Source organism: Diabrotica virgifera, chromosome 5 (genome assembly GCF_917563875.1).
Source record: "Diabrotica virgifera virgifera chromosome 5, PGI_DIABVI_V3a".
In the NCBI taxonomy this organism is placed as follows: Eukaryota; Metazoa; Arthropoda; class Insecta; order Coleoptera; family Chrysomelidae; genus Diabrotica; species Diabrotica virgifera.
Window position 1 is genome coordinate 120,400,606 of NC_065447.1, and position 27,173 is coordinate 120,427,778.

Here is a 27,173-nt window from a genome sequence, read left to right on the forward strand (position 1 = left end):
TATTAATGTTATCGCTGTTTCTTCATGTCCTTCTGCTATTTTTCCAAGTAACTCTAATGCGTCCAAAAATGGTTGTAGTTTCCCTGCGCTTCCATCAAACTTGTTGGGCAATACCTTGCTTGCAATATTCAAAAATTCGTTGATTGTCAGAGCCATGTTTAATATTTTTATATCTTGTTTTATGTCGCTTTTTCCCTCTTTTATTTCCTCGTCAATTTTTTCCTCTATCTCCTCGTCACTTTTTTCCTCTTCTACTTCTTCGGCGCTTTGTTCTTCCTCTATTTCCTTGTCGATTGGTTGGTGTATTGAACTTGGAACTACTGTTCTTAAGTTTACAGCTTAAAATGAGCGTATAACCTTGTCTCTGATTCTTCCAAAATATTTGTTGCACGCTTCTCTTTGTTTCTCTGATAGCGCTTCCCAATTTTTCTTCGTTAAGTGTGTGAATTTGTTATACAATTTAATTAACTGTGTCGTTACTTCTTCTTGTATATCCTTAGATTTAGGTACTTTCTTCTTCAAGACCCTTCTACTTTGTCTTCTTACTTCTTGCGTAATCTCCTCAACTATTTTGACGAAGTCTTCCCAAGTAACTTTGTTGCTACTCATTTATTCATAATTTTCCTTATTCCTGTACCCGTAACGAACGCATAAATTTGACAGTCTTACGAGGTATAGTAAATATATATGTATATAAAATTTTATGTCAAAAATAGTAAAAATATAGTAAATTGCAATAAAAAATCATTATATCAATCAATATAAATCACCATAAAAGTCAGTAGACCAATAAAAATGTAATAAAAATCAGTAGATAAAATAATAAATGGATAAAAAGTCAGTAAAGATAAAAATATATGCTAGTAAATATATAAAAATCAAATAAAAATCAATATCAAATAAAAATGTATCATTACGTCCTATAAATAACCATAATATTTGTAAAAAAAATTCCTTATAATACCAATAAGGTAATTAAAATAAACTAGGTAGATAAAAATAGGTAAAACTTAGATTATGTATATTAAATTACGATTATATTACGTTATTATATGGTTATACGAATCAGGAGTAATATCGTGGAAATACCATAAGAATAGCTAATATAGACTTACCACTTTTACACGGTCTGTGTTCGTATCACCCAAAAGTCCTCACTGCACGTTCCATAGCATTGTCCGTTGTCCCACGATGTTCCATCTCCATACCAAGTTCCATTTTCCATACCATTCTCAGCTTCGTCTCGGGCCTGATGTCTCCATCCTTTTTCTATATACCACACTGTTCTAGGGTGGTCGAGGTGCCAGAACATTGACGTGTTTCTCCATACTCGTCCCGTTTACCAGTCCTGTGTTTTCCCTGGTTCTGGATCGCCATATGGTAGCTCCTAGCTTCTGAGCTACCTCAGATAATTAAGGGTTGGTTACCCCCTACCATAAGGGTTGATGAAATAACTCGTATCACCGTAGATGCATTTATTTTGTAAGTTAGAGTACTAACGGTAAAGAGCTGGTGGTACGTTAGTTCTCAGTAGCTGTGATGTTTTCCCTTTGGGATCTCAAATATTAATGACTTACTCTTCGCAATGGAATTAGAAAATAATAATTAGTCTTCTCCTGTTTATTGTTTTGGTATATAATGAAAGTAAGATTGTTTTGGTTAAAAGCGCTGAGTCGACTAGGTTATAAAAATAATGAATACTATTGTTATTTCAAACCGACCTTGGTCAAACCTAAACTGTTACACCGATATGTGCTAATGTAGGTCGATCGTATTTACTATCAACAAACCTAGTTGTTTTACTAAAGACATTTCTAATTATTAAAAGGATTTGTTTTAATAAGAAGATTACTAAGAGATGCCGTGTATCCCAACACACAATCAATTAATTATTGTTCTTCACATTACATTTCGACCATTTGTACTTATGGTAGGATGTTGAAAGATTAAGCAATATTGTGCAATAAATAAACAAAAGTACATTGCATAGCAATTTTTTTAGGAACTTTTCACAAATATCCACAAGGAAAAGAAAAAGTTTTCCTGTAGTTGGCTGTATACCATCAATCACAAAATTGGAAAGAAATCCTTTGTAAAAGGTATAATTTTTTTTTTTATTAAAAATCCCTTAAAAGGGCTACATCACAACAAAACGTTTTCGATTTTTATAAAAAATCATCATCAATGTTCGATAAACTGGATGCTAGCTGAGCCACAAAAGAAAAATATCCGGGTAAAAACCCTTTACATAACATTTTATGTAAAGGGTTTTTACCCGGATATTTTTCTTTTGTGGCTTAGCTAGCATCCAGTTTATCGAACACTGATGATGATTTTTTATAAAAATCGAAAACGTTTTGTTGTGATGTAGCCCTTTTAAGGGATTTTTAATAAAAAAAAATTTTATACCTTTTACAAAGGATTTCTTTCCAATTTTCACAAATATATACATATATATTATACCTAACATAGAACAATTATTAACACGTTAATCGCCATGACACCCGGCATCTGGATTTCAAATCCTGTGGTCGTATACGCCCCGACACCCATAAGGCAACCTTCACTACTAGCGGTAACATGAAAGCCTTTAACCAAACTGCAGTGCTTCGAAACACATTTATCTATATGAAAGTTTTTACAGAAGTTCCTGGCAGGCAATACTAGTGAATGAGCTCGGCACTTTTTATGTGTTTACTATGATTAAAAATTTTTCAAAAAAGTTATAAGGATTTATGGAAAAATATTTTTTATTTTACTTAAATAATACAAACAGTTTCTATTAATTATACAGAATAATGGTGAACATAAAAAAATATAACAAACAATAAAACTTATTACATGCATCACATGAAAATTTTGATTTTGGTCCCTTCTTCTGAGCGGTTTTTCTTCCTTCTTCAGCGCTTATTTTCGCATAACATTCTACACATTTTCGACGGTCTTTTGAAGCAATTTATGTGAAATATGCTTTCTGTTATCATTTTCCGGCAGTTTCCGGACATCTACTTCATCGATTTGTAACATACTTAGAGCAGTGCTCTGTCTAAAATCCGTACCTAATTGATATTTTTGCCTTTGTCGCCGTTTTGTATATTATAAAATAGTTTACTACTGCCGAGCCAAGTAATATTTCAAATGCAAGTTTTCTATACCACTTAATCCCTTTACGCAAAGGGGAAGAATATGATTTCAACTGATCGGATAGATCTATGAATGACTTACATTAATATTTATAGCCAACTGTAAGAGATAGATTTTCCAGGTCTGTTCCTCTTCTTGTATATTTAGTGGTTCTGTCAGTATGAATAGTGCTTAGACAAAGAATATCACCTTTATCCTGCCATTTTAAAACACCTACACCTGTATTACTTTCCTTTGCGTAAATGTGTCCTTTATTTAATTTTTGGGCCTCTACATCCTTTGTAGATTGTTTTTTCTACTTTTCCTTAAATTACCGACAAGTTTCAACGAATGGATTGTAGACTAAACAAAACATCTACAATTTTAGCACACACAGACTTGTTAGAACTCGAAAAAAATGACAACCGATATTCGGATTTCGCGGCGCTCAGTCGTCAGAGGATCTGAAACCCATAAGTAGGGTGTCATTTTCAAAATAAATTTTTAGAGAATTTTTTTAACCTAGCACTTTATAACAGTCAGTACATCATATCTAGTGTAAAGACCTAATGATTTACTAGAAAAATTAGGTTGGGCCTGGGGGTGGGATATTTTTCGCTTCATTTGGGCGATTAACGTGTTAATTAAGATTAATGTTTATGTTTTAATTATATGAGATGTGTACCTTTAACCAGGTACAAATAAAAATAATAAGGAAATTAATGTTCTTACTAATATTAGTAACCTAAACATGTAATATAATTACAAAATGCATAACAAAAAATAAACCAACCAAGAAGCATACAATTACATGGACTCACCAGACAATACTATATTGCAAAGAGTCCGTAATATTTTGCTAGAGGTCTATTATAAAAAATATTGAATACTTGAGAATTTTCTGTCCATCTCGCCGTCTCTCTAATATCTTCTATAATCCAGTTCTAACTCCCGCTGAGGTAGATGCATGTCTGACACTATACACTTTAAAAATATTAGTGTCTATATTTTTAATTTTAAAAAACCTTATATCCATCTACTCAACGCCTGGGTAGATGCTGCTTTATACGTCTCTTTTTTTTAGTTATAAACAAATTGTCTTCTGAGGAGGAATGTTTTAGAAATCTCTAAACACTCTCAACTGTGTTTTCTTTAAATAGGTTAATATTTGTTTATTTATTATCATTTTTTTTGAGAAGGTCTTTATCCTATCTGGTATTAAAATCTCAATTTTATCTTGATCCATGAAAATATTCTGAATTTTTATTAGTTACAGGGTTTGCAACCTCTGAGGTAAAGTAAGTGCAATCAACATAACAAGTTTGTAAGTAAGTTCTTTCAGGGAAAGGCTCGTGAGACAAAATAATGTTTCCATTTCCTCCTCCCCCTTCTTTTTCCACTACCCCACTAGTTTATAACAGTCTTCTCTTTCCATACTAATCACCCATTAACACATATCTCAACTTGCATTTCTTTTCAACTTCATTGCTGCCTCCCCCACTATCCCATCCCTAACACAGTTTTGATTCTTCTATTTTCCTATCCTTCATATTTTCTCCACTCCTAGTCATTTCTGGTTTGACCTTGTGTCTCTGTCTCTTTTTCAGGTCCTCTATATCTCATCTCACCATTTCTTTCATAATTTATTTAAATGCCTCTTCTTATTATTAATCCTTAAATCGGTCTGGTTTATTGTCTCTTTGGAATGTTCTTCACTCTCACTTATCCTGTTGCCTGCTATGTTACTTACTCATTTTCTCTCATCTCCGCTTACAATAATAAAAAACACCATACATCCAATCACTCTGGTCTGTCATATATATCACTTTCCTTACTTAGTAACATTCTTTCTTTTTAGATTCTTAGACTTTACTTAACAATATGATACTGCACACCTATATCCATTACGACCCATTCAGTCAAACTTCTTTCAGATTATAACATTTAAGTTTTATTTCATTCACTATTCTTCTTTTTTCATCTATCTTTTCATTTCCATTCATATCAGGCAACTTCCAATATCCATTTATCCCAATTTAAAATAAAAATTTTTTCACATTTTTCTTTTGTTTGATTTCAGTTACAACCACATACGTTCATAAAGTTTGTGCACTTAAATATATTTCATTTATTTCAGTCTGTTCACTCCACTATCACCAATAGAAATCAATCTCATACTTTTCTATTTCATATACTCATTCAATTTAGATTCTCCTTTACATACTGACACCAACCCACAATTTGACCTATATTGGTAGCTCTCATTCTAATTATTTTATTCACTATTCCACGTTGGTAGACTATCAAGATACATTACTTCCAATTCATTCAGTCCTTTCAAAACTACATAAAGATGAATTAGACTTTATGTCACATAGTTTAATTTTATTATATTATTACATACTCTCATTCATTTCACAATACTATATACAATCATATCCTTCACACATATATCTACCTCACTAACAGTAATCTTTAGTTATTTAATTTTGTTAACAACTATTTTCCAACTTTTAACAGACATAATTATTCATTACAATAGTATAATAATAAATTTAACACAATAAATAGCCACCTTTTGTATATATACTGTTTTCTCGCAATATTCTACCATTTACCTTCAACCTGTTGTCTGCTTGCCTTGTTAGGCAACCAACATTTCACCACATAAAAACACTCTTAAATTCTGGTTTTCTCGGCTTGTTTAGCTTTGTTTTTCCACGCAAGTCTAATTATCTTATTATGTAGTGTATTTCCTTGTTTCAACAAACTCAACTTTCATCTCGTCATTTCACATCCGATGACGTCACAACTTAAACCACGTAATATATCTGCATTAAATTTAATGAATTTATAAGTTATTCTGGAATAGAGAGTTGCTAATTTAAACTTTACAGTAGATTTTATTATTCAAATAATTTAAATTATTTTTGCAGACAAACCTTCGCATTTTATTAAAAAATCCAAAATCAAATGCAACTTTAACCAAAAATTGGCTTTATCTTGTCATGTCATGTCACCCTTGTCAAATTGTATATCCACTTCATAATTTCTCAGTTGGTCTGTGCCCATTGAATTGGCAAGTACCTAGTATCTTCGAGCAGGGAACCATGGCACCCTTTTAGCATGTGTTCCACTTTATCCATTAACATCGACTTGTAGTCATAACATTTTAACATATTACATTATGTAAACCATATATGATGATGTTAACACTATTTACGGTGTGCTAGTTTCAAAATACTCGGCAGGATGTAAGTATTCCCACATTTTTCATTTTAACAGTCACTTTTTTAACCTTTTGCTTTAATCTAACGTGGAAATACTTCATTCTAGGCACTGAAGATGTTCTGTTTAGAACGAAAACGTTCTGCAATCGATGACATTTTATAGTTTTTAAATAAACGATTTTATACCAGAATACATCTCGAAGTTTTTACTTCTGTATTGGTTTTTTAAACTATGGTATACAGCCAACTATTGGGATTGTCCCATTGATTTTTTTTTTTTAAATAATGTTTCTAAATAAAGAAATACTGGTAGAGAGTCCCAAGTTAATTGATATTTGGGCAATTAAGGTTTGAGGATATATATACATTAAAAAAAAATAAATAAAAATATTTTTATAATTTTCTAGGATATCTTTTATCAACGCCAATGCAGCTCTGTGAATGTTTATAGAGCTATAATTAAAATCCTGTTCTACGATAGACTTAATAAAATTAAAATTCGATAATTCATAAGCAAAATGGTCATTATTTTTATACTATACCTCCACCATCTCTTGAAAACTGTATCATAAAAATTTAGTGATTTGTTGTAGTAGATGGGATGCAGTCCTCAGGAATGCCTTTTCTTAAAAAACTTGCCTGACAAGAATATGGAAACCCAAAGGATGTCCTGGACATAAAAGCCCAAAAAGAGTTCTAGATTAAATGTTTATCAGGTCCTAAAATTATCTTTTTGGTTGTGTAAGGTGTGGTGGCCAAAGGTTGTGTACCAAGGCTGAAAAGCATAAAATTTAAATCCATGCCAATCTAGGGTGAAGGCATTGACTTTCTCTGATCCGGGGTCAGGGTTCCAAATTACATACCTTGCACATTTTTTTTAGGATATGTGGCAAACATATCGATTTCTGGAATAAAAAGCTGCTCAAAAATTATAGTAACACAATTATCACTTAAAGAATACCTACCCTGTTTCTATTTTTAAAGATCTTGATTCCGAGTTAGCAAAAGCATTTTTTACTGATGTAAGATGCAAATATTTTGAAATTCCTATTTTCACAGAATTATTAAACTTATCTGCAAATGTTGTTGGAGTACTGTACATTCCCCATCTTGTTAATGCAAGGCACAGCTGTTGCGTTATTTATTTCTAGCAAAATGCTACAATTCCCATATTAAAAAAAAAGGATTTCAAGCCATTATATGCTGCTAGTAACTCAAGTACATTTATATGTAGTTGTTGTTGTTCATGACTCCAAAATCCATGAGTTTTGCTATCATTACAGCATACCCGCCATGCTAAAAGATATGCATCGCAAAATATTTATTTCAAATACATAATTGGATTATTTTATATTTTGCTCACTAATTGGTATGTTATTGAACCACCAATTGTAATCGTTTTTAAGTATTTAGGTATGGTCATTTTAGTGTTTTAACTCTTAGTTTTAGAAAGAGAACTACTTTTCTTTTTTATTTTATTTTTTTTAGTATGATTTTCCATATATTTAACTTCCATAAAAGGACAAATTGTTACAAACTGACCGATTAAGGCTGCAAATGATCTTATTTTACATGTACTTTTATTTTTAATGGTCTGAATACTATTAGATTTTTTTTGGTCAGCAGGTGCAAAATATATCAGGTTCGAATCAAACGTAAAACCAAGAAAAGTTATATTTTGTGTGGGTGAAAGTATACTTTTCTTTCTTTTTTTATTTATAGTAAATCTCAAGCGGAAAAACATAGAAAATGTTTAAACAATATTTTCTTTACATTTTAAATATGATTTTGAAATTGGTAAAGGGTCATCTAAAAAATTGACAAAAGTAAAGCCTCCTGTTATTAGATTATTAGGGCTGATTTTAAAGTTTTTGTAAATATAAAAGCCGAGATATTATTCAAACCAAACGGTAAACAGTTTAAATCAGCGGTTCTCAACCTTTTTGAGTGATGTACCACCTACACAGTTATTTTCATTATTTTTGGTATCACATATATTTTTAAATTGTATTATCAATACTTACTAAGTACTACTATTTTAATTTTTTCTGTGTTTTGTGTACCAACGCCAATAATGATATGTACCACCAGTGGTACATGTACCACAGATTGAGAACCTCTGGTTTAAATTATATAAAAAAGTTCTGCACTCAAATTTTAAATATTTTTTAGAATTTTCATGAACAGGAATAGTAAAATAGACAACTTTTAAATCTATTTTTGCCATAAAACAACCCTTGAAAATGAGCTTAAGGACTGACCTATTATAGTCTTCCAGCTTAAAATATGTGACTTCTATAAAGCAATTTAATTGTTTTAAATTCAAAACAAAATCTATGATTTCTCTTCTTTTTGCGCACAAGAACTACGAAGAAAGAAATTGTCCTTTTGTATGTGAAGAAGGAGAAATAGCTCCCTTTTCAAGTATTTTTTTTATAAGTCATACTACCAGTTTGGGTCTATGAGAACTTTTGGTGCTCTCTCTTCAGAGGGCGTTGTTTTAAATAAAATATTAAAACCTTAGACCCAACTTAAAACTTTCTTGTCTGAAGTAATCTCTTTCCAGATTTTAATACAGTTAGCCATATTACCCTATTAATTTTTTATTTACCTTTAGTACGACATCCTGGTTGTTCTCATTTGGTTTTGGTACTGCTGTCTGTTCGATTGTTTGTATCTCGATGCTAGTTGAGGGTGATTTGAGTACTGACTTTGTCCAAATCTTGGTATGCTCAAGGTTGGATTGCAGTTTAAACGCTGCTGATTAAAGTTGCTAGATTCTGAAAGAACTCTTGATGGATGCTGAGTGGAAACAGCAGCTTGGCTTTGTGGTACAGTCTTTGCATAAACAGTGGTTTTTTGTGGCTTCGTAATAGAGATGACTTAATAAAGCTGCTGATTCTGTATCTTTGTTTAATATTTTTGACAAAACCAAACAAAAATTTATTTTAAGTACACTTACTAACTTTGTAATATCAAGGTATAGTCTGTTCGCTAAACTCAGACGCAACTTTCTAGATATTTTAGTCGGTAATTTTGCCAATTTTAGTAAAATTGGCAAAAAATAATTACTAAATAGTTAATAATCACTAAATAGTTAGTAATTTTGCCAATTTTTGCAAAATTGGCAAAAAACAAAAAAATTATCGACTAAAATATCTAGCCAGTTGCGTCTGAGTTTAGCGAACCGACTATAGATGATATTCTATTCTATTCTAAACTTCTGGGCTACTATAAGTAACTCTGCGAAATAGGAGCAGCTCAAAATAAAGATTTTCTGGGCTACTAAAAAGTACCCTCTTCTAATTTTATTGTTTGAGGACAAACCAACAAAAATTTAGTGTCAGTAAACTTACTACCCTCGTAATATGAAATCAAGGCAGAATGTGCAAAAAGTAGTTAAATAAATATATTCTATTGTATTCTAAACTTCTGGGCTACATTAAAGTACCTCGGAGAAATAGAAGCAGATTAAACAATCATAAAGATTGTCTGGGCTACTAAAACGTACTCTCTGCTGAAGTTTTATTGTTTGAAGACAAACCAAACAAAAAAAACTTAGTGTAACTAAACTTGCTTGTAGTCTTAAATCGAAGTAGAATTTACAAAAGTAGTAAAATAAATATAATTCTATTGTATTATAAACTTCTGGGCTACTGTAAAGTACCTCTGAGAAATAGAAGCAGATCAAATGATCATAAAGATTGTCTGGGCTACTAAAAAGTACCTCTGCTCTAGTTTTATTGTTTGAAGACAAAACCAAACAAATAATTTAGTGTAAGTAAACTTGCTTGTAATGTGAAATCGAAGTAAAATTCACAAAAGCAGTTAAATTGATATATTTTGTTCTATTCTAAACTTCTGGAATACTGTAGAGTACCTCTGAAAAATAGAAGCAAGTCAAATAATCATAAAGATTTTTTGGGCTACTAAAAAGCACCCTCTGCTCTAATTTTATTGTTAAACCCTTTATTTTATTCTATTCTAAACTTTCGGGCTACTGTAGAGAACCTCTGAGAAATAGAAGCGGGTCAAATAATCATAAAGATTTGTTGGGCTACTAAAAAGCACCCCCTGCTCTAATTTTATTGTTAAACCCCTAATAATTTAGTCTGTATTACTTTGGGCTACCTTAAGGTACCCTTATTAACACAAACTATATAAATTTTTGCATATCATGTCTGTCGGACATTTTAATACAAAATAAACATTAATAGGAAAACCAGTGCAGTGTGGCAACATAGCGTCTGTTACATCTCTGTGTGTTTTGAGTATTTCGAATAGGAAAGGTGGCGAGATGTAGTAACTATGACAACAGAGAAATATATTGATAACAACAAAAAAGGACTCAACGTTTAAATTTGAATAAAATTGTCATTTCGTAAATACTTAATAGTTATAGTTCGATCTATTCACACATAATTTAATTTATCTAACATAAAATAATTCAAAAATAGCTTATAAATATTACCTTGGTCTTTTTGGATAAAACCCAAAAATATCATATAAATACCTTAACTTTACCAGTTTCTGTTGCAACTTTTCATATTTCTGCCTCTTTCGGGATACATAATTATTCTCTGATGACTGTTTTGGTATTTTAATAATTTCTAATAATTTTTATTCCGAATCATGAACTCGTCATAATTTTAGGAGATTTTAACGCCAAAATGGGGTCATCTAATGAAAATATTGAAGGAGTGCTGGGCAAAAATGGACTGGGACAGAGAAATGAGAATGGCGACCGTCTAGTGGAGTTCTGTGTAGAACAACATCTTACAATTACAAAAAATTATACACATGGCGCAGCCCAGATGGACTAACAAGGAATCAAATATACTACATCCTAATAAGATTAAGATGGAAGTCGTCGTCCATCAACTGTAAAACATATCCTGGTGCAGACTGTGGAAGCGATCATCAACTCCTGGTATTGAACGTTCGACTTCGTTTTAAAGTCCTCAAAAGAAGACCACAGAGAAAAGTCAAATCCATAAAAAATCAATGACTTCCAACAAAACCTAGGAAGCTCTTTCTTTAGACCAAGTAGATAGTGACCCTGAGAGCACTTGGATCAAAGATAAGGTAATCGAGGCTGCAAAAGACTGTAAGGCAGCGGTTTCACTGGCCGTAAGCCATGGATATCCGATAATACGAGGACTGTGATTCAACTCAGAAAAGAACATAAAACTAGATACGGAACAAACGATGAATACAGAGCGTTATCGAGAGAAATCAAAAAACAGTGCCGCAAATATAAAGCTAATTACATCTCTCAAATATGCAGAGAGATAGAGGCACATGGCTGTCGAAATGAACCGAGGGACTTATTCCAGAAGATCGAACTCCTTACCAGATAATTTAAACCTCAAACGTGGTCTGTAATAGATAAGGAAGGTAATTTAAAGACCGGTACTGATGAAATATTGGAAACATGGCGAAATTACTGTGGCGAGCTGTATAAAAATAACGAGGTATCAGCAGAAAATCAGTGGCCTTCTGACTACCCTAGAGAACCTACTGTCTTACTCGCTGAAGTCAAAGATGCAATTAAATCACTAAAGAGAAATAAATCCCCAGGCATTGATTCAATACCATGTGAAATACTACAGTTACTAGGTGACAAAGGATTACATATCATCCATTCTATCTGTGTCGCTGTTTGGAATTCAGGAAAATGGCCATCTGAATGGTGTACCTCAATTTATATCCCACTACACAAAAAAGGAACTACTATCAGATGTGAAAACTACCGCACACTGTCACTAATAACACATGCTAGTAAAATCTTGTTGCATATCATCAAAAACAGATTAAAAACATATCTACATTACCAAATACCTCAGGAACAAGCGGGGTTTGTAAAGGGTAAAGGTACAAGGGAACAAATCCTGAACCTGAGACAACTCATTGAAAAGTCCAGAGAATTTCAAGTACCTATGATTATATGCTTCTTGACTACCAAAAAGCATTTGATTGTGTAAGCTGGATAAATCTGTGGTCAATTTTAATAGAAATGGGACCAATGCACCTGGTGACACTTATTAAAAATCTGTACCAGTCTAATATAGCGACAGTACGACTAGATCAGAAGTTCTCAAACCAATTCAAGATCGAGAGAGGTGTTAAACAAGGATGCGTGTTGTCACCTGACGTATTTAACATTTATGGTGAACATTTCATGAGGATGGTTTTAGAAGGATGAGCCGGTGGAGTAACAGTAGCTGGTAGGAAAATCTCCAATTTAAGATTTGCTGATGACACTACACTTATAGCAGCAAATTAGCAAGAAATGGTTGATCTTCTGCGAAGAGTTGAGTACGAAAGCAATAAAGTTGGTCTGAAAATCAATAAAGATAAGACAAAAATAATGGTGGTCGACAGATTCGACACTTTTCAACTGACTAACATGTTACAGGAATACCAGATAGTAAACACCTTTGTCTATCTCGAGTCTAGTATAACTAACGATGGTAACTATGAAGCAGAAGTTCGGAGACGTATTGATATGGCAAAAAATGCGATGAATCGCCTAACTAAAGTTTGGAAAGACAGATCTATCTCTTAAAATATCAAGATGAGACTGGTGAATGCCCTTGTATTCTCAATATTTCTATACGGAGCAGAGACTTGGATTCTTTGCGCATGCGAGCGCAAAAAAATTCATGCCTTTGAGATGTGTTGCTGAAGAAGAATGCTACGCATACCTTGGATAGCTCATAGGACAAACGTTTCCATTCTAAACCAACTCAATATTAAAAAAAGGCTGTTTACAATATATGTCTGCAACGAATTCTGCAATTCTTTGGTCTCGTGGTTCGCAGATGTGACGAGAGTTTAGAGAGATTAATTGTTTCTGGAAACGTTCCGGGGAGAAGATCAAGAGCACGATCACCAACTAGATGGTCTGGCCAAATAAAGCATTCAGCTGGAAATTCATTCTGCGAAGCTCTTAGAGCAGCTGAAGATAAAGACCAATGGAGAAACATTGTTAGGAATATTGGAAGAAATCACGATCCTCAGTAATGGGGAAACGACAAGAGAGAGAGAGAGAGAGATAATTTTTATAAAACTATTTGGAAAACACTTGTGATCAGTCACGCACAGAAAAAAAAAGTGATGAGCGCACGTCACGTGTCAAGAAGCTTGATAATCTTCTTTTTTTTTCTTCTGCTTCTTTAAACTGTAACTGAAAATACCACTACCATAAGTACAAATGTTCGAAATGTAATGTGAAGGACAATATAGATATAGTCGTAGACGACTTTACAATATAGTGGTCTAATTCCAGGCTACCTTGTCTTTTGTAATAGAGTTTCTATATCAAATTTAGTATGTTTTTTAACTTCCTTCATTCAATAATTATGTCAGTTCTCCGCCATGGTAGGATCCTCTTATATTTCAAGTTCCAATTCTCTCTTTTTATTAGTTCTTCTGTTATTTTATAGATATTTATTAATTTAGTTTTTGCTTTTCGTTTTTCGTGGTCGTTTTCCTTTCCATGTAGTCTTTGTCGGTTCACCTCTGTCTGCATATAATTCTAGTTTTTTGAGATTTATTCCTTTGTTCTTTACGGTTGCCTTTTTTCTTCAACTTCCATAGTTCATTATTTATTATTAATCTCTGGTACCCTATTTTTGTAGTTTTTTTTCTTTCCTGCTATCTAGCCATTATTCTAATTTTGTCTTGTATTCACCTTTCGTCCTTTGTTAGATCCTCATTTATATAGGTATATTTTTTCTTTCAATTGTTTAAGCTTGATTTTATTTTGCGTATTTTTGCGATTGCGACTCTTCGTATTTGTTATCTAAGCATGCAAAAAATGAGGGGTAGTTAATTGGCACTCCATCTTTCAAGAAATATTAAAGCGACGTATCGATATTACTAGATCGAAAGATCTTAAATAAAAAGAAGAAGAAGAAGAAGAAGAAGAAGAAGAGAAAAAGAGAAAAAATCATTAACAATAAAAGATTTCTCAAAAATAATGTTAAGGGTTCAGTTAATGGTTAAGGTTGTGGGCGTAGGTGCAAAATTTCGTGCCAATGCTTTTTAAATGCATTCATTCTTTCGAATCCTGAGAAAAGTTATAAGTATTTTTGAAAAATTTAAACGCAGAATGAAAGATTTCATTATTACCGAGAGCCTAAAGTCTCTTAGAATAACCAAAAATTTTCTTTTGAATGAGATATTTGAAATTAAAAATCACACCAAATTTTCTCTTTTTTCACCCCTGTAAATTATTAAAACAAACATTATAGAAGTTTTGAGGGACTGTCGGCCCTCGGTAATAATTCAATCTTTCATTATGCGTTAAAATTTTTCAAAAATACTTATTGTTTTTTTTTTCAGGATTCGAAAAAAAGAATGCATTTAAAATACATTGCGTCTAAGCCTTTTAAGTTATTTTTATTAAGTTTTTATTTAAGAATTTTTTAAGTTATTTATTAAGTTAATTATTTAAGTTATTATTAAGTTTATTAAATATAAAATGATAACACATTATGTATTTTTATGCTTTACGAAATTGTTTAAATTAGCCATCATTGTGTATAAAAGTAAAAAGGCATGAAATATTATTGCAATCGTTTGAGTAACAGTCCACTTATGATTTTTTAAATCTAATTAAGTTCTTGTCATTAAGGTTTTTACATTTGTGCAAAATGTATTGCATTAACTTTTGGAGATAGTTTTACAAACCAATTAACTTAATTAGTAGATACATGACAATATTCACCATGCTCCTTCTCTTTTGAAGTGTTGGTACAGAACGCTTAGTTAAAACTGTTTTTATTTCACAGTACAGAAAGTTTTTCGTATTAGATAATAAATTTGATTAAGTAATAGTCTTATTTAGCATAAAAATAAAAGAATCGGCCAACATGTACCTACACGAAGAGTAGGTACATAATATACAGGACGATGCAGATAAACGGCCTATCAGAAATATCTCGAGAACCAAAGGCAACAAAATCATGAGAATTGGAATAAAGAAGTTTTGAAGAGTGATCTGTTTAATGAAAATATTTTCATCTATTTGTTACTTCCGGTTATACCGGAAGTTGCTTATAACTTCGTTTTTTTTTTAAAGGACACCCTGTATATTTCTACATTTTTGGATTCTCCTCGATGTCCTCTTTCTTAAAATATGGGTTTTTAAATGTATGCAAAGTAGTTCGGTAGTTTATAAGACAATTACGTGATTTTTATTAATTTTGTAGCAACATTCGCACCTTGTAGAATTTGTAATAGTTCGACATCCAAAACTCTATTTATGTTGAAATGATTATAGTCTACTATTGTTAAGAATTATTAGTATAGCTAAATTTTTAATTTTAGTATACTGAATTGGCCGAAACTCGGAATGGGTGTTTTCTGAGTTTTCCTAAAAGGAACACCCTGTATTTTAGTAAATATTGTAATAAAAAGATATTTTGTGGTAATTTTTTAATTCTTGCGTATTTCCTATACCTAACTGCTTTAATTTGTTAGTTATTGGTGATTCAAGCTAAACATTACTTGCAAAAAATTTCGTGAAATTTTATTAAAATGGCCATGAAAATATTCAATCACTAATAATTTTTCGGAAATAAATACATAATAATCTAGACTGACCCTTAAAATTACCAATAATAGTTGAGCTATCAAAATACCTATGTAGTTAAAATTGTTGATGCGATTAACAATTAAGCATAAATTAAAGCAGTTAGGTAGAGGGAATGCTTAAGAAATAAAAAAAGTAGCATAAAATATTTCATTACAATGCTAAAATAGGGTATTACATTTAAGAAAACTCAGAAAATACTCATTCAAAGTTTCTACCAACCCTGTATACTAAAATTTAACATTTAGCTATACTAATAATTTTTAACAATAGTAGATTAAACATCATTTGAACATAAATAGAGTTTTTGATGTCAAACTACGACAATTCTACAGGGTGTGAAAATTGCTACGAAATTAATAAAAAACGTAATTATCTTTTAAACTACCCTGTATAATAGTACAAAACCTCATTTTCTAAAAAACAAGAAATCGCAAAGAAACCAAAAATGTAAAAATATACTGTAAAAATGTAATGTACTGTAAAAATGTAAATGTAAAAATATATTTCTCATTAAAAAACGAGGTAATCAGCAATCCGCAATAATAATAAATAATAAGCTTTCGGTATAACCGAAAGTAGCAAATACATAGATGAAATTATTTTCATTAAATAGATTACTCTTCAAAACCCCTTCATTCCAATTTTCATGATTCTGTTGCCTTTAGTTCTCGAGATATAATTCAAATAGAACGTTTATCTACCTCACCCTAATTAGATCGCTTGGCATACGTACTTTAGTATACCCTATACAAATGTATGCTGAGTATATTACAGAAAAATATTTTGAAAAAGTCACTATTGCCTTAACAGAAAATAAGTCTACAATAACAATAATAATAGGAGGCTTCAATGTCGAATTAGAAAAAAATAAGTACAGTTAAAAGCAAAATGGGAATGCAAAGCAGTGACAAGAAATTACAAAGGTCGTATGCTAATGAACTACGTAGAAGAGAAACAACTGTTTGCGATGAAGTCATTTTTTAAAACGAAAACTCAACAGAAGTGTACATGGAGAAATCGCCCCGAGTGTAATAACAAAAACGAGATGGATTAGGTACATCCTGTCACAAATAAAAGCTTTTGTAGAAGTAGAGATAAGAATCAACAGTTTTAAGAAAGAAAAGACAGCACTAGGAAAACTTATACTACTGAAAATACCTATCGTTTGACAGCTAAACGATAAATATGGGATAAAAACAAACACGAAATAAAAGAAATTATAAAATAACAAAGGAATAAGTACTCTATTAGACCTGGCGCACCAAAAAGAAGTTTATTAATATAATAGGGCTCGATAAATAATAATATATGAATAATATACACAGATTATACAACATTGGCAGAAGCTCGAAACAAACGAGAGTCGATGAAAAGCCCTATAGCAAGCTGAAAATTTGTTAATAGCTTAACGGTGTCTAGTCGGACAACCTTTGATATATAGGAACACTGGAACACTGGAAGTTTTAATTGTGGAGCAGGTTAGGTACAAGTTTCGAACGTCAAGCTACGAAAACGTCCCAGGTATTTTGTTGGGCAGAACTTCCAATTGATGACCGACCATATGAACTGACATGAAACCGAAACCACAGAAAGACAAATTCACCCAATAAACACGTTAGTTAGGAAAACTAAGGGAACTTAATGCCCAAGTAATTATTTATCTCTTTTATGTAATCTGAGTTTATCCTTTTTTATGTCTTTTGGTTGGTTTTTTATTGGAAGTTCCCCTCTAAGACAAATTTCCCCTCCCAAGGCAAATTTCTAGATCCGCCACTGCCTCTGGACCGAAATTTTTTTTAATTCTAGTTGACAATTCCGAAGTGGCAGACGATGGATCTGTCTGACTCCTTATGCATTCCACATACGCATATGTACGCATCGGGTGGCGTTAGTTCTGGTTAGTAGCAACTCACAAAATGATCTCGCAGTATTCGACGAGAATCCCTGGCAATGTGACAGGTTGTTCCTTCCTGCTGAAACCATTTTTAATTTTAAGCTTGGACCGATTTCGTAACCTTTTCCGTATGACCGAAAATAGTACTTCACCATAAAAATTTTCTCTGCAAAACTGAGAACCATTCTGAAGCACCTAACATTATCACGATATTCACATAAGTTATAACGACGCTTCGGCAACCACTCAGTACGCCCCTGACTCATACAAATTTGAGGCATTTAGTATTGTTTATTTTGCCTCATACCGTATGTGTTTTTTATTATAACCTTCCAGTTCATATTGTTTGATATAATTACGAAAAAAAAATTAAGTTAAAAATTAAAGCTTAAAGATAACCTAAAATTCTTATGTCATAGTCATGTACATATTAGGCAAAGTAATAAATAAAAGATGCAATATGATAATTCCAGATTGGAGACCGTAAACATATAAACAAAAAAGAGGTAGATCACATGATAGGTAGATGACCTGACAAACCACCCCGGGTCGAATCCACAGGGCTCAAGACAGAAGAAAATGAAGAAGCAAATACTATACAATAGATGCCTCATTACCTATAGATAGATATATGGAAGCTATATCAATACTTGTAAAAAGTGTGGTTTTACCATTTTTAAAATATACTTAAATTTTTTTATAATGTGAATTACAAAATTTGAATTAGGAATTTTATAGGTATATCATAATATTTACATGCTTGTTCGTTGACAATAATTATTACTTAGATTTTTTAACCAATACATTACGTAATTAAAATTGAATTATAGATTATAAATAACGTGAAAAAGAATTTTTGTTCAAACTTTCTAAACCCAATTAATGTTACATATATCCAAATATAGACAATGTTAGTGCCATTGATGAATCGAATCAATTTTCTGTCTCATGAGCAATTGGAACGAAAGACGAATGTCCTTTGTATAGGTAAAGTGGTACTAGAATTTTAAAGAGACATATTATGTCAACACAGTATTTACTTTTTTCGATATTAAAACTGTAACACACAAGACACGAACACCCACATTTGTGTCACAAACAAGTCAATGCTAAACTATTACATATAAAAAACTGTTCCACATATCTAATTTATCGGTTTGCAAAATATATTGTTATAGCTAGTATTTTTATCGTTATTTAAGTGCCAAGAGCAGAAAGTAATAATTGTTTATTGTACGCTACGTAAACGTCCACAATCTGAATTGAACAACAGTTGAAAACAACAGTTATTTACAAGAGTTGCATGCAATATTTGCTCTACGTTTATTCAAAAACCAAAAAATCTAGCATTATAATATAAATAACAAATATTTAATAACCTATATAGCACTGATGATTAGCATTGAAAAAAGATATAATATTAAAAAAAAACATTCAAACTTTATTTGAACCTTTAGGTAATGTTAAAATAGTTTGTTCAATTTTCAATATTAACATTTCTTAGTGACGTATCCTCTATTTTCACTTTTTGATTTGTTGTTATCCTTAATGTAGTAAATAGTACATTGCAAATGAAAGGTCCAGGGGGAAAACATGATAGGCGCCATTTTGCTAATTTTACAGGAGAGCGAAAAAACGCTTCAAAACGTATTATGTAATATGAAAACTGCTATACTAGTTTGTAATAATTATGATTTCTAAATTTACTAATCATGGTAATAAGAAATTAAATAGCTAAATACTAAATAATATAATGGAAACCAAAAATATTTTAATATGAAAATACACTCACCGGCACAAAATTCCGCCACCCAAAATTTTTAAATAAGTTTGACAATTTATAACTTTATTATTTGTACTCCGATTTTCAAGATGCTTGCATCAGTTTGTAAGTACATGTATTCATGTCGTTATTTATTATTCCAGTACCAAAAATTTTTTGTTTAGATGGCATTACACGGGGGTAAATGGAAGCGTTGTATTTTCTCCTATCTTTAAAAAATGCTGTAGAAAAATTGGAGGGCTGATTTTGTTTCATACTCCTTTTGTATTATCCTGGAAGTATCACTAAAATTTTGTTTTTTGAACTATCCGAATATCTCTTTTATTGTAAGAGCTGTAAATAAAAACACTGCTTTGAAGGTTTATTTAATTAAAAAATATCAAACGCACTAAAGTTAACAAAACAAAACAATTCAATAGCGGGTATGTCCACCTCTTGCAGCAAAGACTGTTCGCAATATGTTTGGCATCGAATAAAAATGTGTTAGCCTGGGGAATAGCCCGATATTCCTCTACCAGGACCATAACTGTACCAAATTTTCTGGAGGCCTAGGATGACGGCGAATAGCTATTTTTAATTTAGCCCATAAATTCTCAATAGGATTGAGATCTTGGCTGCATGCGGGCCATTCTAATCTTATCAATCCAACCTTTATATAAGATATTGTTAAAAAACTTACTTTTCTATGATCTTTTAGGCACTAATGTTTAGTTTAAGTTGACTTTATTTATTTTTACTAACTTACTTCTAAACAAATGAAAAATACTGAATTGAGAAACAATATTTACATAATAAATCAATAAAACTTCTAGAATGAAAAAGAAATATCGAGGTGTGTACCTGTTAAAAAGGTCGCCCTTTTAATGCATTCACAAACACATAAATTAAATTCAGCAAACCAAAAGGGTCTGTTAAATTATAATAAATAGGCCAGGAGCTGAAAACAGTCGGGTGACATAATCATAATCATGTCACAATATTTATGTTTATGAGTCAATCGATGTTTTTAGTTACAAAAAATGGTACAGCTCTTACAAGAAAAGAAATATTTGGATAAATCAAAAAACAAAATTTTAGTTATGCCTCCGGGATAATATGACAGGACTATGAAACAAAATCAGCTCTTCCATTTTTCCACAGAATTTTTTAAAGTTAGGAGAAAATACAACGCTTCCATTCACCCCCGTATAATGCCATGCAAGCAAAGATTTTTTGTTACCGGAATAACAACAAATGATACCAATACATGTACCTACAAACCGGTAATTTTGAAAATCGGAGTACAAATAATAAAGTTATAAATAGTCAAACTTAATCAAAAATTTTGGGTGACGGAATTTTGTACCGCTGAGTGTCTATAGATGTATATGAGCTGTAGGCTCTATTATTATTATATTCCTATAATTCTCAGAATATATTGGCTTAAACCCGCAAGAGAAATAAACAGTAAAAAATAAATGATTGTGTAGAATTGACATGATTCAACACCAAATAAAAATGGCACAATCAAATGGACTTGTCAAGTTATTTCCCTGGACACATGGTTGTTATCGGGTTCTTTCCCTGTATGTATATTTTAGATTGGCATAATCGTGGTAGTTAACGGTTTATTTCCCTGTAGAATACATACATTTTTTAGCGACGAGTTAGACATGTACTCTTAGTCCAAGTAATGAAGCTTAAGAGGAAACAGTAGCGATCAACAGGTAGCAACAAACGTGTTCCAAGATTGCGGCTCTAATTTTGAATATTTTTTCGAGATATTTGGCACACATATTCCTAATATAATAAAGAATGGCGGTACAGAGCCCAATTTCAGAAATATGTTAATATGTGGAAATTACTCTACAACTAAATAAAATATTGAAAAAAAGAGCCTGTACCGCCATTAAGAAAGACAAAAAATACACTTTCTTCAAATAAACTTTTTTATCCCATGCCTAGATTTTGTGTAATCTCGGAACTACTAAAAATCGATTATTTTGTAACAAGAAATCGAACGTCACTGACTTAGCAACATTTCGCGCCTATGTGTATAAAAATTATTGCTTTTGATAGTATAAACGCAGTGATGTGGGAGGGAGGGGATGTGACATGAGGTGAAGTAGATGGGATCGCTTTCACGGGATAAATAAGGAAGGCAATATGGCGGAACAACTCTTTAGCAGTATATTCTGTTCTATATAAAGTATATAATTATAAAATTGTATTATATTATATAAATATATATATATAATTAATAATTTTAATAATTAATTAACAACATATATTCCACGTATAACATAAAAAACCTGCCCGCCGCCATATTGCCTTTCCCAAAAGTGTCAAATCAAGTGGTCCCATTTAGTAAACACGAGAGCATCTCTTATGTCATATCCCCTCTCTCCCACATCACTGTATAAACGTCACTGTCAGTGTCGAATTACCGACGCACTGCTGCCTCACTTTTGAAAGTTCGCAGAACTTTCGCAATATTGGACCGCGTTTGTTGCCACCTGTTGATCGCTACTGTATCACCTTAAAATAGGACAAAACCTCGCAATTTTTACAGAATGGATCGACTTGCTTGAAAATTTGAGAATAAATAGTGGATAGTCCAAGGATCAAAATATATATTATGCCAAAAGGCGCTTTTACCATGGGGTTGGTTACCACCCCATCTCGGGGATGGAATTTTTTATTATATTTTGACCGCAAGAGTTGGTAATAACATTCATTATAAGCAAAAAACGTTCTATATATTTTTTTGATAAAATTAATAGTTTTCGATTTATTCGCTATCAAAAGTGTTAGTTTTATATCGAAAAAATCAATGTTTTTAATCAGTTTTCTGATAATAACTCAAAAGTTTTCGTTTTATCAAAACAACTTTACTTAACAAAACTGTATCTTTTGAAAAAATAAACAAAACCGTTTTTTTTTATTTTCTTTAAGTATGTCCAATAACAAATATTCAGAATTCATATCCGATATTGAACAGAATAATTATACCACCCAGTAGATTGCACGAATTTATTTGTTTTTATATTCACACACGTAGATTATTAGTTTAGATCCAAATTGGTCAATTATCAACAATATAATTTGGAAATGACACGAAAGTGCTGACAAAAGTAGAATTATTTACCTTAATTAAATATACAAATCACGCGGGCATCGTGTCACCAATGACCCAATTTAAGCTTCTATAAAACCAAGATATCTGGCCTAGAGAAAGAGCATTCATCAGTCTACATCAGTCTTTAGCTAATCGCGTATCAGTAATTAGTCAGTGTTCGGAAGTACTCCCGGGGTAGAATTACCCTAGTGTCGGTTCTATCAATAAATACCTTTATCGCTATTCGGTGTTTATATCCTTATCTTTATACGGACTTTATACATGGTCCTTATCGAGAAAAAAAGGAGGCCTACAACTACAGTCCACACCAAACGAACCCAGTAGCAGATAGACGACGCTTGGCCCGGGAGTACAGAACAGAAACCAGATCCAGAAAGCCATCGCAGAGCCAGAGATCGAAATACAGGCCAGAAGCCAGATCCAGAAAGCCATTGCAGAGCCAGAGATCGAAGTACAGAACAGAAACCAGATCTAGAAAGCCATTGCAGAGCCAGAGATCGAAATACAGAACAGAAACCAGATCCAGAAAGCCATCGCAGAGCCAGAGATCGAAATACAGGCCAGAAGCCAGATCCAGAAAGCCATTGTAGAGCCAGAGATCGAAATACAGGCCAGAAGCCAGATCCAGAAAGCCATTGCAGAGCCAGAGATCGAAATACAGGCCAGAAGCCAGATCCAGAAAGCCATTGCAGAGCCAGAGATCGAAATACAGGCCAGAAGCCAGATCCAGAAAGCCATTGCAGAGCCAGAGATCGAAATACAGGCCAGAAGCCAGATCCAGAAAGCCATTGCAGAGCCAGAGATCGAAATACAGAGCAGAACCAGATCCAGAAAGCCATTGCAGAGCCAGAGATCGAAATACAGGCCAGAAGCCAGATCCAGAAAGCCATTGCAGAGCCAGAGATCGAAATACAGAACAGAAACCAGATCCAGAAAGCCATAGCAGAGCCAGAGATCGAACTACAGAACCAGAAGCCAGATCCAGAAAGCCACTACAGAACCTACAAACTACAGGATCACTTGCACAGCCATTCCAAAACCAGGAGAGCCGCAACGTCCAGAAACATAAAGAAAAAACCGTAAGTTTTTGAATAACATAATATTTTTCCAACTTTTACGTATCGTATATACAATATTTTCCATTTAAACCCAAACTAATTGACGTATACATACATACAATATATATTTTTTAGTGCATTCTATACAATATTTTCCATTTAAACCCAAACTAATTGACGTATACATACATACAATATATAGTTTTAGTGCATTATATACAATATTTGCCATTTAAACCCAAACTATTTAACTTACAGATAGATATTTTTTTTGCCTATATAATAATAATAAACGGTATTTATCCCTACAAATATTTACTACCTATTTATTTTTTTTTTATTTAAAAATTTGATAAAGAAAAAACATATACGTTAATAGGCACATATTGCTTTTGTATTTCAATCATATTGCATAATTTTAATTAAACATACTAGCCGAGAGGTTTCTATTTATAGTTGTGTAACATAATATTTTGCTTGACGACATTAACCTACATGTACAACTGACCTACAGAAAAACTGAGCGTCAGCAAGGTCAAAAAGAGTAAAATTCCCGCATCATTTAAACGTGAATCATAGTAAATTGAAAATATAAATAACATTTTAAAAATACCGTAAAACCACTTACTGCTGGATAAAAGTAGGTGAATTTAAACATGGAAGCGGTACAGAACAAGCAAGCAGAGATTGGAGCAGAGATTTGTAAACAGGTATCGTCTCTTAAAAGAGACCCTGGATCTCGCAAGAATCAACAATACATTAAAGAGCGTCAGGATAGGTTAGAGGATTATTGGACAAGATTTGTGCATAACCACGAGAAATTACTAGAGAGTGGAGTAACGAAAGACAAATACTTCGAAACAAAATACTACGAGCAGGTCTTTAAGACATATATTGAGGGAAAAACCCTATTGGAAGAATATGGAAGAATCTTGAAAAGAGGAAAGACAACAAAAGGAAAGGAGATACAAATAAGAAAACAAAAAATCGAGGAATTATTACAAGAATATGAACAAGACTTGCAGTACGATGAAGAACTGCAAGCAGAGTTGAAAGAACACATGGAGAAAATAAACACACTCATCATAGAAGCAACAGTAAATGATGAGCTAGACGTTATAGACAGTGACGAAGTAGAGAGGATAGATCAGCTAAGGAGGAAAGTCAAGGAGACTTTAAAGAAAATACGGCCTGGGATGCAACGACCAGACAGCACACAGAGAAGAGATGGTGTGACATTACCGCAGGTAAAAATCCCTGTGTATGAAGGAAGATACGAAACGTGGAGAACTTTCCACGATCTGTTTACGAAGGTAATACATGAAAACGACCAATTGTCGAAAGCAGAAAAGATGCAGTACCTAAAATCACAAGTAAGAGGGGAAGCCCACAGGATGATACAACACTTGCACATATCCGAGGCCAACTACGAAGTGGCATGGAACATGTTAAAGGAAAGATATGAAAATCCGAGGATGATACTGTTTAAACTAATAGACAGGATGTTACTAGCACAGGAAGTAAAGGAATCTTCCGCTAGAGCACTGAAATCACTACATGATACCTTCCATGAGTGCCTGGAAGCCATAGGAGGCTTAGGAACAGACACGGAAGCGTGGAGCCCATTGATAGCGCGAATTAGCATAACAAAATGGGACAAGGAGACAAGGAGGCTATACGAAAACCACATCGGAGACAGTAGAGAGATACCGACGTACAAATCAACACAAACATTTTACAGCGACGATTCCAAACACTGGAACTGCTGGAGTCAGAAAAGAGACAAGAGAAGCATGGAGGATCGGGTAAGAAAACAAGAATGAGTTGCGTGATATGCAACGGAGATCACGGAGTACCATACTGCAGAGAATTTCAGGAACTCAATGTAAGAGACCGGAACAGGATAATACGAGAAAAAGAATGGTGTGCGAATTGCCTAGCACATAAGAAGGAGAAACAATGCTTTTCACAGATTAGGTGCAAACAGTGTGGCGAAGACCACCACAAAATGTTGCATTATGAAAAAGGAAACACAGGCAACAGAAGAACCACAAATGAAACAAAAGGAGAACAAACACAAGAAAGAAATGGAAGAGAATCGAACAGTAGAAGAAACGGGTACCAATCGGACAGGTACAGAGGAGGAAATAATTATTCCAACAACGCCAGAGAACAAAATAACGGAAGACGAGAAAACACGCAAGAGAACAAGGGGCAAAGAAACAACAACACACAGCAAAGAGGACAGAACTCAGTTAACTGTGCGAGCCATAAGGAAGGTAAAGCATTACTAGCCACAGCAGTGGTACGCGTAAGGGATGCGAATTGAGAGTCTCTCATAATGAGAGCATTGATCGACCAAGGGTCACAATGCGCATTTATAACGGAACAAGCGGCGACGGCGCTAGGAACAAAAAGGGAGCCAATACAGGCGACCATATCCGGAATAGGCTCGTCAGGGGAAAAGACAGCCAACTGGAGTATGAAACTTTTGATCGGAAATCATTACCAAAGTGACTTCGACATGGAAATAGAGGCACTGGTACTCCCGAAAATAACAAGGGATTTACCGGAACAGGACATAATCCTACAGGACTATAACGAGAAGAATGTACTACTGGCAGACCCAAGATACTACAGGGTAGGAAAAATAGACTTACTGCTAGGAGTAAAAGAATATAGTTACATATTGACAGAAGGGATGCACAGAATAAGTAATGGACTCCTAAGTCAAAACACCAAACTAGGTTGGATAGTTTCGGGGATAGCACGAGAAAGGGAGACTACAAAAGCAGAAGTATGCTGTATGATATCCAGACAAGAAATGGACATACAAATAAAGAAATTCTGGGAATTAGAAGAAGTGAATCAAGAAACAAGTTTATCAGTAGAAGAGGAAGAATGTGAAGAAATGTATCGACAGACAGTAAAAAGAAATGAAGAAGGGAGATACGAAGTGAGAATTCCGTTTAAGGAAGACGTCACAAAGTTAGGAGAATCTAAGCAGCAGGCATTCGCCAGATTGATGCAACTAGAAAGGACGTTTACAAAAGACAAACAGTTAGAAGCGAATTACAGACAATTCATGGAAGATTATGAAAACCAAGGTCATATGGCAATAGCGGAAAACCAAGGAGGCGGTTACTACCTACCTCATCATCCAGTGAGAAAGGAGGACAGTACTACAACAAAAATAAGAGCCGTGTTTGATGCATCAAGTAAAAGCTCATCAACAGTAAGCTTGAATGATATTATGCACATGGGGCCAAAATTACAACAGGATTTGACAGATATACTATTGAGATAGAGATCCCATAAGGTAGCATACTCAGCGGATCTGGAGAAAATGTTTAGACAGATCAG

At 33.0% G+C, this 27,173-nt stretch overlaps 1 protein-coding gene across 1 annotated transcript in view; it reads left to right on the forward strand.

Annotated features, from left to right (window-relative positions):
- The window catches only part of LOC126885453 (TRIO and F-actin-binding protein-like), a 47,268-nt gene extending 23,433 nt beyond the window's left edge, over positions 1–23,835 (forward strand). The window contains exon 2 of the mRNA XM_050652024.1: positions 23,077–23,835. Within this exon, the coding sequence (XP_050507981.1) occupies positions 23,077–23,835 (759 nt within the window). The remainder of the gene's footprint in view (positions 1–23,076) is intronic.
- Positions 23,836–27,173: the final 3,338 nt, after the last annotated feature.